An 18,519-nucleotide genomic window follows, 5' to 3' on the forward strand; every position below is an offset into this window, starting at 1 on the left:
GAATCCATTGTTGTTCATTTCACATTAATCAGGATTTAAGTATAATACACGTAATCCCTCACCTTAATTTCAATTGTGGTTTAAATGATCAGAGGTTAAATTAATTTGAAATCTATAATCCAAGTAACAATTATATAATCCACTAAATTATATTTCCGTTCACCTGAATATTTCACATCTGAAAAAGATTTCGGTCCTTAAAGCTCTTCAACTTCGTACTTTTTTGGGCTTTTAACATTTTCGAGCATCACTCGTGAGTCCTCTGTAAACAAAACGCGCGTCTGGCGCAAATATAAAATTTTAATCCTGGTATCTATGATGACTTGATTTCCATTCTGTTAAGATATTTTTCAATAAAACATTCAATGCTTTGCATCCCAAAATGTTTTCGATAAACTAATTCAAATCAAATCAAATGTGACTTGACTTGTTTCAGTTTAAATTTTCAGTTACAAGTATGAAATTCGTTTAAGAGAATGCGGTTTATCTCTCTGTCTAGAGGAAGTAAATAGCTGTAGGCGTGACGTTTCTATAGTTTGTATGCTCTCTAGAGACAAAATAAATCGAAAAAATGTCCATCAACAACTTAATTGTGCAAAGTAAATGTAAAAAATATTGGACACGTTTCATTTGATGAACAAGGATAGAAAAACAGAAAAGCATAATTGTCATGGACAATTGAACCTAAGTATTTGGAGATCGTTTGCTACAATATGGTTTTAAATTTTGGAATTTTAATCATTTAATTTCACTTCGCATGTCACATAATGAATGGTATACTTGATGTATCCAAAACCTCAATCTCCTATTTGATAAACATAGGAATCTTTCTTATGATTGACAATGAGATAATAAAATACCGATGTAGATACACCTTTTGTAAAGGAGGATAATTTGTTTGCTAAGGACAGTTCAGTGGACCACTGTCGATTTACGATGCTGCATTGGAAAATTGTAGCTTCTGGTGTTTAAATTTTAGAAAAAACCCAATCATTCGATACACCAAATAACTCGAAAACAATAACCAGGTAAATTCTTCATTGACTTATGAACCATGAAGAGGAGTTCCGTGTCAGACTTGTACATATTACAATCACTCCATACAACACATTTTGTTGAAATTCTGCATATAGTATCTGAGGTATGGACTTGACCACGTAAACCTAGCCTTCATCACTAATCCTTGAGATGAGGTCAACATCAGGTGGATACTGTCTGACAGACATGTAGACCTTGCAAGGAACCCATATACTATTACGAAATATAGTGACCTCTTACTCTTATAAAAGATAAATTCACATGACCAAAAAAAAAATTTCCAAGCAGTTGCTGACCTTGAAAATAAAGACAATGCAACAAAGTTTAAAGACAAATGTTAATGTGCGCTAAGAGACTGATGATTACAAAGCATCTGACAGACATGAAAACCTTGCAAGAACCCCATATGCTAGTACCAAATATAGTAATCCTTTTCCTCTTATAACTGGTAAATTTACATGACCCAAACTTTTTTTAAGCAGCTGCTGAACCATGAAAATAAGAACAAAGCAATCTAAAGCTTTTACGACATAGTTAACATCATTGATGCTGTCATATTGTAATCACCATGTCTCCCTTTCTGTGACTTTTGTTGCATGCGAAACAAAAATGAAACTGATCACTGCATTTGTGGTTTCAAGAAGACTAAAGAATTAAAACGAAAAAGTGACCACAGAAACTTATTGAAAGTATGCTTGATTTAATACACAATTTAAATAGATATAAGAAGATGTGGTATGAGTGCTAATGAGATATCTCTCAATCCAAGTCACACATTGTTCAAGTAAAAGTAAACATAGTAGGTCCGGTAAGGGCCAATTTTGGCCTCAAATTTCAAACTCATCTGACGAAAGATTTTAGACACTTATTAAACACTTAAGTGTCTATTTCAGTTGATTCAATTAGTTTATGTGAAAGACTTTAACTGATTTACTCATTAAAAACGCTCCGATTCTAGCTAAAATATGAAAATTCTATCAAAAATGCCAAAAAATGTCACTTTTCAGATGTTTTTTGTCAAAAATTAAAGTGGCCGCATCCGTATTCATCCTCAACCTTTATATATGTTATGTATTATCATCAAATACAACTTACATTTCAATATTAAGAATGAACACAAATGTGGCCACTTTCATTTAAGACAGAAACTGTCTAAAATTTAACTAAAATGCTAAAATTGTGAAGATTTCAGTAATTTAGCATGACTTAATGATGCTAGTACCTAATATGTGTGCACTGTATTGTCAAAAACTGCCCATATTTATTTAGAAGAAGCATTCTACTTTCCAATAAATAACTAAAAGTTTACATTTTAACAATTTTGTAAAACTGCTATAATTAGGGGCCAAAAAGGGGTCTTACTGAACCTACTCCTTTTCATAAATGTTAACTCCAGCGACTAAGTCAGGATGTGTTCTGTATTAATTAGACATAAGAAGATGTGGTATGAGTGCCAATGAGACAACTCTCCATCCAAGTCAAAATTTGTAAAAGTAAACCATAATAGGTCAAAGTATGGTCAACAGGGAGTCTTGGATTCGCACCGCACAGCAAGCTATAAAGGGTCCCAAAAATGACTACCATAGTGTAGTACTATTGGAATAGGGGGAAAAAAACAAGAAACACTTATGAACAACATAGACAAATTCATGTTCTGTTAAAATCCAAGTGCTAGATGTATTTTGGTAGGCATTTTCATTAAAGGTGGACAACCAATAATGTTGATGCATTCTGCAGCACTTGTCTATTCTTCAAAAGAAAATAGGGACTAGGAGACTCAATAAGAAAAATGTTCACTCAACAGACATAGACCTCAGCACAATGATAATTTCACCATTGAGTTCATATAAAATTTTACTCATTCTTTATTTTCTGCTTTTCAATTATTGTGCGCAAGTGATCTTGTCAATTGTGTCTGACAGGAGTTTCAATATAAACCAGGTTTTTTTACAAGTTAAAATAAAAACACAAAACTTACAAAAAAATATTTATTCCCTTTCAATTTGTCAAGACATATCTCCATAACATAACAGTTGCAAAATAAATAAAACATCACATAACTACAAGATACTATGAATCAATTCTAGTTTGATTGCTTCAAACTAGTTATACCATTTCATTGGAATAAAGGTGATTAGAAGATTAAAAAATATTTATCAACAGTACAATATTACCTACACAAAGATACCATTCTTTTTACTTTTAACACTACTAAACATAAGTTCAAAAAATCTTTTATGTTAGACATTTTGTAACTTTTGGAGACTGTACAAAAATTCATAATGAAATTATACATGTACAACAAATGGCAGTCAGTATAGATATGTTACTATTCAAAATAATGTCCATGTACAATTACATGTATATTAATGCAGATTATATCACATTTGAAAAAAATTGGTAGTTTATATGAATGCATTTGGCAGAACAAGCAGGTGTGGATTAAGACAGGGCCACATCTGCAAAAAAGAAACAGCCAATGGTGTCAAAATAAGGTCCTCTTATTCTTAAGCGTACTCCTGACATCAAATCTAAGATATGTGCCTGAAAATTAATGGCTGATAAAATTAATGAATCCCTATAATATAAAATATGCCTTGTAAATGTATCTATAAAATTGATTAGATGGGAGATTCTTCCTCATATAAATGGTCAACTCAAAAAGAATTCTAATATTTAATATTTGGCTAAAACATAAGCTGACTTAAGATTGTGAGAGATTTTGATTCTTTGGTATCTAATCACAGACAAATCATACAGAATTTTTGAATATACCTCAATCTAGGTTTGTATGAGAACCTATATACCTCAATCTAGGTTTGTATCAGAACCTATACAAACAAAAAGTAAAGTCAAGATTTGTACTCTTGTTATGAATAGCAAGCATTATATAAAGTTTAGTTTTTTTTCCATTTTAAACAACAAAAACTTTCTCACAATTTTAAGGACTACAATTAATAACGGTTATTCTTAAAATAAACAAAGAAAAATAATGCTAATTCCTAACATTTATTTTTAATGTATCCTAATTTCTTTTCTCCATATTCATTTGTTCATATCTTTGTTTAATTAAAAAGATAAATTAATTTAGATATAGGATTCCATTTTTTATCACTGAGAGTGGTTTTAACGACTTAGATTACCAATGAGGGCCTTGCAATGTGGAGTTTCACACATTATATCATTTAATTTGATTCCTTTATGCAGTAAATGATGCTGCTGCAAATTCATAAAATGTAAAGATATTTCAATGATTTCACACAGTTGTCTATATTAAACCACTGGAATGACTCAAATAACAATAACTATAAAACTAATCTCTAACCACTGTCTTCTGACCGAATAATAGAAACGTATGTGACATGCAAAGCATTTATGACAAGTATTAATTTAATCTATTAAACCAATCATTTGATTTTTTTCATTTTCCTATCATGTATTATGTGATAAATGGTTGGTTATTTTCTCTATAATGGACAGATTATACTGACTAAATACTTACAATCATTTTGTTATACAATTGTACATTAGAGGATCTTTCAGAATGTTGTGTTCACTGATTCAACATAGTATAATGAACATCAATCACAATGCTTTTAACAGAAAGTTAAATAATTAAAAATTAACAAAGACCTTAAAGTAAGCAAGCTACCATTTGCAAGAAAAGCCATGAACACTGTTATTCTTTTGCAAATTTTACAAAATATGAATATGTATTATAATTATCTATCAATAAAGTCATTATTGAAAATGTAATTTTTAATGTTAAATCAGATTTTAATAAATATTTTATTGGCTAAAACTTAAGCCGGAGTATTAAAAAAATATCATACAAAGTGTTTATTTCACAGCAAGAAATACATCAATGTATAGTTCTTCTTGTCAGATTCATTTGCAAAAGGATTTAGAAAATTTAAAATCATATTGTTTCAAACTTATATTATCTGCATTCAGCGTTTACACAAAAACATTATATACATGTATGGTTGATTACAATAATTATAGTAATTCAATTTTGACCATTTCACAAATTACTGTTAAAATTAATTAATTCCTTTAATTTAAACAATTTAATTAGATATGTGTGTTTCTAGTTTGACCTATATTACTTTATAATTGTAATGAGAATGAGAAAGAAACTATAAACACTTCTGAGGTTATTTCAAAGATAAATATACTTGCTTATTAAGAGATAAATCATGAAAAAGATAGTAAAGCACTTCTTGTACTAGAAACATTTACCAAATATGATAATAATCAATGAAAAATATTATAAATGTAATAAAAAAAAATATGACTTACTGAATGTTAATTGTGTAGTTGCACCATTGTTTTGGCAAAATTGAGGCAAATTTAAATTTTTAATAAACAATATTGATTTTAATGAAGCCATGCTATGGTGGTTTTTTTGTATATCTTGGATGTTAAATGTCAACCCAATAACATAACAGTCTTACATCAATCAATATATTTCAGACAATTACAGAAATATGAAAGATGTAAGGTATACATCAATGAGAAACTTCAAAGCTTCCCAACAATGCAGAAAAGCAAAATGACATTAAATAGTCAACAACGTCTTCAAAACTATATGGTATTGAGGTTATAATATTTCATTTTAACATTGCTCAATACTTAATGAGGATCTGAACAGGAGTCCATATTTCAGTAGTCTTTCATTTTTAGGACAATATTTTCTATTCTGAAAACCTTATCCATCCCTGCTATCAAATTTTCATATGGTAAAGATGTCTGAGCTCTTGGTTTTGTTCATTTAATGCCATTTCTTCAATATTGGTCCTTAATTTTATTACTAAGTGGTACAAATTAGCTTGTTGTAAAAACTGCTGTTGTAAAATAATCAAGAAAAACAAATTTCACAAGAACACTGAAAATGATTATTATCTATCCTTTTACAGTTTAGTTTAAACTTTTTCATTTATAATGGATTTTGAAACAAGTTATTACAACTTATATTAATCCCTTTCCACTTTGCGGATCCTTTTACAGAAACTTATATTAAAGATTCAAAGTGGACACAAAATTATTTTTTTTCTATCCAGAATAAGTTCATCAATTCATCATATGTTTCTACCAATGCAGCTTAAACTTTTGTATTAAATTGAACATTAAACTTATTAATTCAATTATACTGAAATGTCCCTCTTTAAAGAAATCTGTGAAATCTGTCAAAAATTTGTGATTATTTACTGCATTTGAAATATCATTTCATTTAACTATTTACTTCATTATCTCTATATAAATCACATTTGCTAAATGTAAAAAAAAATAATTCCGGGTGGACTCAGTTTCTATTCTAATCCTCTAAAAACTGCAAATGAATAAAATACACCAGCAAACATTTAACAGAAATTGTAACCATCAGCAAACATAATATACAAATAAAAATCTACATTAACGATCATTATCTTTTGTCTTTCTTTTCCTTCTTTTCCTTTCCATAGGCACTGTCTAAACCAAGTCCTGTAAACACCATAGCAGTTCCAAGCCACTGTCTATTGTTCATAGGGTTTTGGAAAAATATAACTGATGCAAGAATTGTAAAGAATTTACGTGTTGTAGTTATGATAGAACATGTTAATGGTCCAAATGATGTCACTGTCATGAAGATGAACATCTGAAAAAAAAATAATAACAGAAACATTTTAAAACAAAAATGTGTCCACAGTACACGGATGCCCCACTCGCACTATCAATTACTATGTTCAGTGGACCGTGAAATTGGGGTAAAAATCTAATTTGGCATTAAAATTAGAAAGATAATATCATAGGGAACATGTGTACTAAGTTTGAAGTTGATTAAACTTCAACTTCATCAAAAACTACCTTGACCAAAAACTTTAACCTAAAGCAGGACAGACAGAAAAACAAACGGACACACAGACCAGAAAACATAATGCCCCTCTTCTATAATAGGTGGGGCATAAAAATGATATATCATATATCTCCATGACTGATGTCAATAGATATGTATAGCTTCGGACAGTAAATATTTAAATCAAAGATACACTCTCTAATACAGTTTGTACAGACGGACGAACGAATGAACAGACGGAAGGACTGATGAACGAAGGGATGCACAGACCAGAAAACATAATGCCCCTCTACTATCTTAGGTGGGGCATAAATATACCAGCATCGTGGGTAAGTGAAAAAATGGACAGACATGATCCTTATAACAACTGAAAAGAATTTTTCATATCATATCAAATATAAAGAAATCTCTGTTGGTTTAAAAAAATTGTGAGTCTTTTCAAGGACGATGTGTGTCGCCAACAAGGCAGAAATGCCAAAGTCCATGTTTCAGAATGAACTCCTAACATTACTTATCACAAATAATAATTTGCAGGTGCACAACTGTATATACATGTATATAAATTTGGATGAATTCTGTCAATTTTTATAGTAGACAATGCCATATGAGTTTTGTTCATTATTGAAGGCTGTAAAGTGACTTATAGTTGTTTATTTCTGTGTCATTTGGTCTCTTGTGGAGAGTTGTCTCATTAGCAATCATACCACATCTTCTTATTTCCACAAGAGATGACACAAATGATTATTTGAATTTGTCATGGCATCTGAATAATGTCATGTGACACAACCAAGAGTTGTATATGCAAATTGATCAACAGTATTGGCTGACAAATAGACATTGATTATCAAGTATATACTCCCAGTATAGATAGTGGTATAATTCAAAGAATTGCTGAATCTACCGTAGACAACCCTACAAATATTATTTAGTACCATGGAAATATGATATAGGAACATACCATCTAAGTCATTCAACTTACCTGGCCTAAAGCACTGGCACAACTAAAAGTTAACATCTTAAAAATTACTCCTGGATGCCTTTCAACAAAACCTAGAAATGACAGACCTTCTCCTGTAAATATCAAACCTAAAAAAACCAAAATCAAGTAATTAAATAAAAAGAGAGCAATAGCAAATTATCAGTTTATATTCCAAATATATTTATCTTTATCAAATTATTGATCAAATATCATGATCAATAAATTGATTATTCAATGATCTAATAATCACTTTTTAACCATACTAAACTATCAACTCATATGAATCTTTTGGACCATATCAAAAAATATAATTATTATGTATAGTAACAGATGAAGGGCACAGTACAATTGGTTATTTGCACATACTTCTAAATTTCCCAATTTCTTAAAGCAAACGTGTTTGTTGGGTTTAATTCAATGTACAGGGAGAATTATTGAATTTTATTAAAAACAAAACTCACCTATACACAGCCATGCCACTGACCACAAATTAATTTGGAACATCATAGTGTATGGACCAGTTTTATGTTTAGACCTCATGTTTTCTTGTAAAGCTCCTGTAACTCCATCTAATGTCAAAGAGAGAAGCTGTAACAAAAACAAACAGACTTCTAATAAAATATCATCATAACATTTATATAAAATTAATACATTTTAGAATAGTTATATATCTTCAAGTATGTTGAAATACATTTCTTAAGAAAAATCATGCAATCTACTCTATTTTCAGGGCTTTTAATTTATTAATTTACAAGAGGCTGTCAGAGCAACAGCAAACCGGATTTATTAATATTTATTTGTGTCCTGGCATTTTTCAATATCACAAAGACCATAACTGATGCACGGTTAAATTGAAAATCATCAATATCAAACTTGACCTCCATTTTGTCATCAGTAACAACATATTAAAATATGAAAAGCTTTGGTTGAATGGTTCATGAGTAAATGCAACGACATGACTGGTAACACAATTTTTCAATCTTTCAAGAACTGTAACTCCTGAATAGAAAAAGTAAAAAATCGCCATTATTGAACTTGACCTCAATTTTGTCATCAGTAACAACATATTTGAAATTTAAAAGCTTTGGTTGAACAGTTCATGAGTAAATACACGGACACAACTAGAAACACCATTTTTAAATCTTTCAAGAACCATAACTCATGAACGGTAAAAGTCAAAATTGTCATTATTGAACTTGACCTCCCTTTTGTCTTTAGTAACAACATATTAAAATTTTAAAAGCTTTGGTTGAACAGTATATGAGTAAATACATGGACAGGACTGGAATTGCCATTTTTCAATCTTTCAAGAACCATAACTCCAGAACCATAAAAGTCAAAATTGTCATTCTTAAACTTGACATCTGTTTTGTTGTCAGTAACAACATATTTAAATTTAAAAAGCTTTGGTTGAACAGTTTATGAGTAAATGCAAGGACAACATTTGGCTGCCGCCCGCCCAGTGACCCGCCGTACATCCCAAAATCAATAACTGACATTTTTGTCACAAAAATCCGGTTAAAAATGTAAAGATGAACCACCTTTATAATTCTACATGTAAAATTGCTAAATTTGCTCTTATTCTTAAAAAGTTTGGTTTTCATTTAATCTTTTTTCAATAATCTGTAAATAGTTACATGAGTAAAAGAAAATTATATGCATAGTTTAAAAGGTTTCAAAGCTAGAAACAAGGTAAATTTTTAAAGTGAAACTGCACAACACCTGAAAGTATACCTCTCAATGCCATTTCTACACGTGTAATTTGATTGTGTTGATGGGTGGCTAACTCATCAATGTTTATGACATATCAGTAGAAGGAATTGTCCTCCTAATCCGGAATCAATAGATTTTATTGCTTCACTTGTACTTACTAAAAGCATTTCGCCAATTCCAAATAAAACAGCGGGCTTTCCAGATGCATTCTGATCTTTATATAAAAACATTGCTACACCAATAACTATGAGAAGTACATATAGAAATTTCAATGCTGGATACCTCTTCCTGGCCAGCAATATACCAAGAATTAACACTGGTATAGGTTTAGCTGATTTTCCAAGTACCTAAAAGATTAAATGAATCTTTTTAAACACAAAACACAAAACACAAAACGAATTTTCAATATCTATATAGACATGAAATTTTTGTAATAATCCATCCAACATAAAATCCCAATTTATCCCTATCCAAAAAAAGAATATTTACTACTGTGATGCTTCTAATTAAGACTTCTAAATTTATTTAAAACCCAAAAAGATGTCTATTCCTTTGTGAGTTAAAAAATCATAATGATTGACTGATATACTTGGAGTAATCTTTAGTATACATGTACAATTCATTGTTTTTTTCTCTCCGTCATTCTATTCTAACATTTCGATTCTGGAAATGTCAATCATTGTCAACAGTATGTTAGTGATGATACATGTACGTTAAAAGTATTTTCAAAGATATGTTCTTTGTCACATGACATTCCTCTCCAAATCAGCAAAAGCAGCTCTGTTGGAAATGGACTATATATTGACCTCTAAAAGTCCTTTTGCTATTTGTGTTTTGGGTTGTTGTCTAATTTATGTATACGTAACTTTCTTCTTGTGGATAAAAACAATCATTTGCAATATATCAGGGATCTCCATGGATGAAAATTGAACGATGGAGGAACTTTCACCATTACAAACCGTGTCTATGCTTTACAGTGTAGCGCGATCGGAAGTATTTTATCCCTCCATACAAGGAATGGTGAACATGCTAATTCATTGCTTATTTAAATTATATTTATTTGAATTTTCATTATAGAATTATCAATATTTTCATTTATTGACGTTTTTAATCATTCAAATGCCAAGTCTTCATGGTCCCCCCTTAGTCGAGAATGACCAAAAGCTGTCATGAAGGTCCCCATGTAGATTTTTTGTATTTTTGGTAATTGTTATGGGGGTTAAAAATCATATGATGTGGAGCTTATTTTTCATGGACACTGTCAAATTCAGAACCCATTACTGGTATGGCTGATTTGCAGCAACAACAAAACGATGCGTACGGGTTATGTAAAAGGTTAAAGAGATTTGTAAAGCAAACGTTGACAACTGAAAAGTTTTTTTATGATTTTATCTGGCAAATTGATGCTGTGCAACATGCATCTTTCGAGTCTGAAAAGAAACCGGAAACGCGGATGTATCAATTTGATTGTAATATACGAAATGAATTCGGAATTACGATACGATATTTCTTTACAGGAAATATTTAAGTTTTTACTTTTAAACTTTTAAAGTAATTCTAAATTATCATTACAGCAGTACTCGAGTTATTTGCGATGAAATAATATTAACTGTTTTGCGTCTTATTTTGTACTTCTTAAAAAAGGGGGATGCTGATTGCGTAAGTCAAAATAAAGCACGTGTTCAACTTGTTAAACTGTTTTCTTTGTAACTGGTATATTAATTTATTTATTTAATCTAAATTATCATAATCATTTGCTGAAACTTAGTTGATTAATTCGACAAATGGATCGTCTATCCTCAGATAGTATTCTCCTGTCAGGTTTGTTGATCTACCTGTACAAGCTCAGGTACAAGTGATTAGCGATCTTAATCCGGATATCCTCGGGCGTTAGAACTGTATTGGATTATAACATAAAAAGCCTAAGGGTTATGCAATTACATGCATTTGATTATAATTGATAAAAAAAATGGCGTCGGGCTACAAAAAACGATAAAGTTTTGAACGATGGCGGAAGACAATTTAACGATGGCGCAAGACAATTTAACGATGGAGCGAGTCATTTGACGATGGCGCGAGTCATTTGACGATGGCGCAAGACATTTGAACGATGGCGGGGCGCCATCGTTAAACAGGCCATGGAGATCCATGATATATAAAGCTTGCAAATGCTATATATAGTCTTTGTTAGTTGTAGTTGAAAATAAATTTATCATTGGCATTTACTGTACTTCATCATATCAGTAATTTTTAAAAATTTATTTTTTCATGATTTCTTTTTACCACTTGAAATTTTAATTTCCAACCCGTACTGACCAATATCAACAAATTTAGACTTTTTAACAGGGAAACAGCAATGAAAATCGAGCAAGAAACACATAACATAATTAAAACTTTTTTTTATGTAACTGACATGTTGCAGAGCTTGGTTGCATTGCAAAATTGAGGTCCTAAAAATCACATGTAACAAAAGACAGCTGTGTAAACTTCATTTGAATACCATACCTGTGTTGGGTAACTGACATGTTGAAGAGCCTGGTTACTTGCCAACATAGCTCCCAAGTAGGACAGGGAACAAAACAGATTCATTTTTACTGGTGTCTGGTCTTCTTCTTTGTGCCATGTTGATAAAACTATAAAAAGAACAGACAGACATCTTATCAATGTAGATTTCAATGTTTAATAACAGAATCTTTAGATAAATAAATGTTTTTTGTCTTCAGATAAAAACATGATAAACATTCTGTTTTGTCTAAAGATAGAAACTAAGTGTTACTCATATATATATATATGTATATATGTATACCATATGTCATTTCTACTCCCTTCTATACACGTACTTGTTATCATGAAAATATTTATGTACTCAATATGCTCAATGTTTTTTTTTCCCGAACATCCTGATCTGTTTAGTGATGATTTGGTCAATAATCATAAACATTCCTTAGAATAGAATTTTTTCTTATAGTGTTTTAACACCACTTTCAACACTGATGGTTTAAAAGGCTGAAGGTGCAGTTCAAATTCAACTAAAATTGTAATTGGCTAGGATTGTCTGTTTTTCTGTCGAAGTGTTATGATTCTCACATAGGATTCATGATAAGGCTTCTTTCAACAATAAAAACTGGAAGAGGATTTGTTAGAAGAAGCCTGAATCCTCTGAGAAAATCACAGCAATCCGACAGAAAAACAGTCAATCTTAGTTAATTACAATTTGAGTTGAATGTGTATCACACCTTCCCCATTCTGGGTTAAAACTCACAACCTCAGTGCTGAGAGACTAGTGGTACAGTCGATGAACTATCACAGTAACATTGTTTCTTATCTAATAAACGTACAAGACAAATTATATAAAACCTGCATCTACTTACTAGTCTTTGCAGCAATGGCATTTATTACACACTGTACAAAAACCAAAGCCAAAGTGTATGTAAACTTTTCATTCTTTTCTCCTTCACCATATTTTCCTTTTGTGCTAAAATGAAATGGAATGTATGAAAATATAGTTATATACTATTTTTTTGACAATGCTTAATCAAAGAGCTGAAAGCTCTGAGGAAAAATGATGCCACTGTATCTAATATTGGGATATCTTTTTTGCAAGTCTTGATTTTCACATACTGTAATCAGTTTAACATTGCAACATGTCTTGTAAGCATATAATTGATATTTGTATATGTGTGTGTGTGAAATGAAGATGACAGCTGACTGTTTTTTTAGAACAAATGAATAGGTCAAGACTACCTGAATGATCTGCAGTATCCAATAACTACTAGCTGTTCTTTTGTATTAATAAATAAGTCAAGACGATTTAAATGATCTACAATATCCAATGACTATACTACTGGCTGTTCTTTTGTAATATAAATAATATAAAGACTACCTGAATAATCTAAAGTATTCTAAGTAATGTTTTTTTTTCTTGCAACTACATTTTTCTAAATCAAGAATATTAACTACTAGTATCCTTTTCAAACAAAATTATTATGAAGAGCCTGTTGTAATAAGCTCTTATACCCCATTAGTTGCATTCTTATTGAATTTTTAACAATTTTATTTTTTTATCAGTTATTGAAATTTGTGTCAGATTAGAACAATGAACTAGAACTTTAGGAATGGATCTTATAAGTTAATATGGAGCCATAGTATCGGACCCCTGCCCGGTAACAAAAATAAAATAAGCTTGAAAGGATACAAGTCAAGCAGCAAAATATATCATCAGAGATTAGAAGTCATGGAAGTCAAAAGACGAAGATACGTCTCCAAAATGTTTGCCAAACTTGAACTACAACAAGATCTAAAGACAAGGACGAACAAGGCGTTGAAGCCAAAGTTAGTATTTATGGTGAAGAATAATTCTAACTGTGAGTGTATAGACATTCCACCAAGTAAAAAACGATACAATATTCAAACTCATTCTTTGTAAGACAGTGGTCGCTTGGAATCAGCTAGACGACTCTGTTGTGCACGCATCAAGCGTAGAGTGCTTCAAATCTGTTCTCACGCCACGCCAATAAATCGGCAGTGCTCTCTCAAAATCTTTGTATTAAGTCAGTATCGTATTGACAATTTATTCACATGTCATACAGATACAGTTACAGATTCTGATGCTGTAACTTTGCAAACAAATATTGAGTCCCAGTCTGCGATGTTAACCACTAGCCCGATGCCCTAAACTAGTAATTATCAGCTCGGACTAGTAAATTTTAATTATCGCTAGCCTGACCGGACTTGAAGAAATATAACATCCTTTCTATGTTATTTGAAATTTGAACATATTTGAAGTTAAGATTGACAAGTAATGCAGAAAAGATCGTCAAATTAATGTGTACAAAGTCTTAACTATCGAGATCGACAATTATACATTTATCCTAAGAAAGTGAAACAGAAACGTAAACCAGTCGCAAAATTTCCGGTACTTCGATCTGTCTTATAACCAGTAGAAAGTGGACAGACACATTATATTTTCTTATAACGAAGGCAGTTGTTTGTAAAACGAAAAGACTATCAGGTTTTCCCCCGATTAAATATATATATTTAATGTTCTTACAATGTTTTAGTTTTACTTCACATAATCAATAAAGTTATAAAAATAGATTTACGAGTATCTTAACAACATCGTGTTGGTACACTGCAATCTCTTTGGTAATAAGAAGGACAGGGGACCATGTGTCATCAGACGAATCCTACGCACTGCGTGGGTATAACCGTATTACTAATTTCCGATATTAAAAACTTCGTAAATCTGGATAAAGACCAGTATATATATATATATATATCCAATGGATATCAAGATGATTTCGATTAATACCCTTTCAATGGTTGTTAAGTTGAAATAGTAAGAAAGGCTGACATTATTTAGGAGAACTATTTTGTCTAGCGATTGCTGATCATTGAAGTTTAAAAAGTCCAACACCATAACAAAACGGATCTATTGATATATACCAGTTATTTACAATTGTAAGACATGTGCATTAAAGTAAAAGCTCGATAAATACAAAAAATCTAACAAAGGGATAGCTCAAAATACCATTGATAATAAAAAATATGGACATGTCAAGATTTTTAAAATAAAGTATGTAAACTGGTTCCTGCTCGACTACAACACTTTGTTCTAGTGTAGTATAATACAAGCAGATTCCAGTTAGTATGACTGTATGTAAAATAGTAAATATGAAACCAAGTGCCATAGGCGGAGGCATAATCAACTTCCATTCTGGTCAATGGTATCGGAAACATGCGGCTGAATGCATCATTTTCCAAAAACTAAAGCCTCCCAGGTACATGGTACAAAGATGTTACATTGATATCTTGTACATGTACCACTAAAAAAAGTTTTTTATTAGGATTCAAAATTTTGAGGGCTGGCGGTCTTCATCATTTGCGTAAAAAAATGGTGAGAGATCATATGTATCAAATGATTAGAGGTTGTCTATCTTGTTTATCTTTTGGGGTTCTCAGTCATTGTCATGACAACTTTCTGCTTTTTATAACCATGTTTACCTTGTACTTGTCACACAATTTGATTTTGACAAAAAATAAATGATCAGCTGAATTTAAAACAGATGCACCAAAAATAATTGTGAAGTTTCCACTTCTAATTAACAATCTTAAATGTAAAAGTTGTAAAAAAGACGTATGAATCCAAACATTTTCTAAAACCATATAATTAAAACCTTTTATTAGTAAGTGTATTGCAAATAATTATCAACTGTTTGTATCTTTTAAAAGTGTATTCCAATTAAAAACAAGAATGTGTCCCAAGTACACGGATGCCCCACTCGCACTATCATTTTCTATGTTCAATGGACCCTGAAATTGGGGTAAAAACTCTAATTAGGCATAAAAATTAGAAAGATCATATAATAGGGAACATACATGTATGTACTAAGTTTCAAGTTGATTGGACTTCAACTTCATCAAAAACTACCTTGACCAAAAACTTTAACCTGAAACAAGGACGAACTGACGGATGAACGAACGACCCACAGACCAGAAAACATAATGCCCCCTACAATTGCCCCTCTACTATTGTAGGTGGGGCATAAAATGTGGTATGATTGCCAAACTCATCACAAGAGACCAAATGACATAGAAATAGACTTTTTTCATATTACCAACTTTTGACTCTGGATTATATAATTTGTCAAATGGTTACATTGGACATCATGGTACCTATCAGGTAAGAGCAAGCTAAAGAAGTAAAACAAAGCTTTCAATCTGTACAATTTTGGGGCAAAATTACCTGCATACCATTTTTTTTCACTACAAAATCATCGGAAAACAGTAAACTTTCCCCTCAAATTACATCTATTATATGTTTGATTTTACTTATTTTGGTTGCTCTTACTTGACAGAGTACCATGATGTCCAAGGTAACCAGTCGTCAAATTATATAATCCCGGGTCAAAAGTCAGTAATTTGTAAATAGTCTATTAACAACTATACGCCACAGTACAGGTTACAACAATGAGCAAAGCCTGTATTACATATTACATGTAGTCACCCCGTCTATAAAGGCCCCTAAATGACAAATGTAATACAATTCAAACAAGAAAACTAGATCAAGGTAAAAAGCTGAGTCTTGACTGATAATAGTTTTATACATATATGTAGAAACCTTTCAAAATAAACAACATGAACAAAGATTGAAGAATACAATGTAGATCGTTTTATAATTCTTTCAACAAAGTTTTGTTTTGCAAATGATGACTATAATGATTTATATCTAACAAACATTTTGAAGGATCTTATTAATTAAAATGTATATTCTTTTATAATTCTCATTTAAATAGGCCAAAAGAAGCTTTTCTTATCTCAATTTTAGGTACAATAAAAATTCATAGTATGCACTCAGGCAAATCTGCTGGGGAAGCCTTTAAATTTACCATCATCAGGCTATGTAAATTGATACTGGATAATAGTAATAATATCTATTCATGATATCTTCTTCAAACTGCTAAATGAGGAGAATTTTAAAAATCTTGACATGTACATATTGTAGACTACATGTATGTCTTCTATTAAATGTTGACCTCCAGATGTCTTTTGGTTTTTTTTTTTATGTTTGGTATCTTAACTGTCTCGTTTGCATGTTTCCAACATCCCCTTATTTATAAAAAGTCCTTAAACTATATCTAAAACTTAACATATACATTTGTGCAGAATTTTCTATAGATCTCCATGTCTCCATATGTTTCAGGAAACAAAACATCAATGACATATTTAACTTATTTTACGCTTAATCATGAAACCATTATCTAATACTACTGCCAGCAGATCTTGCATACAGATCCAGCATGCCCGTCCCCCCCTTTTCCGAGGAAAAAAATTTGGTAGATTATATAGGGAATCACTGAAGCATGACTGAAGAGGCCCCCTAAGGTCAGTCAGACTCCCCCCCTTTTTTAAGGCTTTAATGAAAAGTTCTGGATCTACCACTGTCTTGTATAGTACAACAGACCATCAATAATGGGGGAAATGGGGGAATTTTTTGTAATCATGATAGGATGAAACCTCTTTTGAAACATACATTGTAGTAAATATTGTGCCAATTATAATTATTATTCTTTATAAACAAATGATTGTATGCAATGATAACATACATGTAACGTCATAAACACAGGTTCACGATTAGATTTTTTAATATGTGTACGAATTCATACATACATACACACTGTATAGCTGCGGAAAAGTAGGTCTTAGGTCCTAATGTTATTTTTTGACTATTTGCGGATCTATATGGTCCGCAAATAGTCAAAAAAATAACATAAGGACCTAAGAGCTATGGTTCCGCAGCTAACATACATACTGAATACACCAAGGTTATTAAATTCAGTATGTATACATTATACATACTAACAACTGAACAATGTCGTCTTGTATACCTGTGGCTATGAATAATTACATGTCAAGTTTGACATGTCCCGTGTCTTACGTGTAAATTTAGTTTCTTACATTGATTCCTGCAAAATTCCGTAGTAAAAGTAACAGACAAATGTTCCAAGAGCACAAAATATCAATTTGTTTCTGTTGGATGCCATGGGTTCCACGTGTTCTTCCTGTTTACTTTCTGTTATCTCGTGGTCCTCATTATCTATCGGTACAACACTCTGGTTCATATTTTGGTACGACGTGTCATGTGGAGAAGTACTTCCGGGTCATACAGCACATTTTGATTGGTTGCATGGTTTGTGAGCAAAATTTCAATGTGTGAAATTCTGACTTTCTCCTGCTGTTAAACAATTATTGTCTTAAAATTTATATGTAAAGTTAATAATAATAATTATAATTAATAATTTTGGAACGACCATCAATGCATTTGAATGGAGAAAAATCCGACATAAGGTTGGAACCCCCCTTTTTTATCCTTGGTTGTAGTTATTTGGACTACCTTGGTTGGGAACCCCCCTTTTTGTCGAGCCTTCAGTCGAAAAAGCGAGACATAGCGATC

General features: G+C 31.3%; 1 protein-coding gene across 1 annotated transcript; it reads right to left on the reverse strand.

Moving 5' to 3' along the window:
* Window positions 1-3,012: 3,012 nt before the first annotated feature.
* On the reverse strand, window positions 3,013-18,220 carry LOC139512572 (solute carrier family 35 member B1-like). Its single transcript, XM_071300291.1, has 7 exons — window positions 18,024-18,220; window positions 12,938-13,041; window positions 12,072-12,199; window positions 9,725-9,913; window positions 8,315-8,441; window positions 7,854-7,960; window positions 3,013-6,676 (listed from the first exon to the last, which is right to left on the reverse strand). Exons 1-7 carry the CDS (start codon window positions 18,185-18,187, stop codon window positions 6,464-6,466), a joined length of 1,032 nt encoding a protein of 343 aa, XP_071156392.1. The 5' UTR covers window positions 18,188-18,220; the 3' UTR covers window positions 3,013-6,463.
* Between the last annotated feature and the right edge of the window lie 299 nt (window positions 18,221-18,519).

This window comes from Mytilus edulis, chromosome 2 (genome assembly GCF_963676685.1).
Source record: "Mytilus edulis chromosome 2, xbMytEdul2.2, whole genome shotgun sequence".
NCBI classification, from domain to species: Eukaryota; Metazoa; Mollusca; class Bivalvia; order Mytilida; family Mytilidae; genus Mytilus; species Mytilus edulis.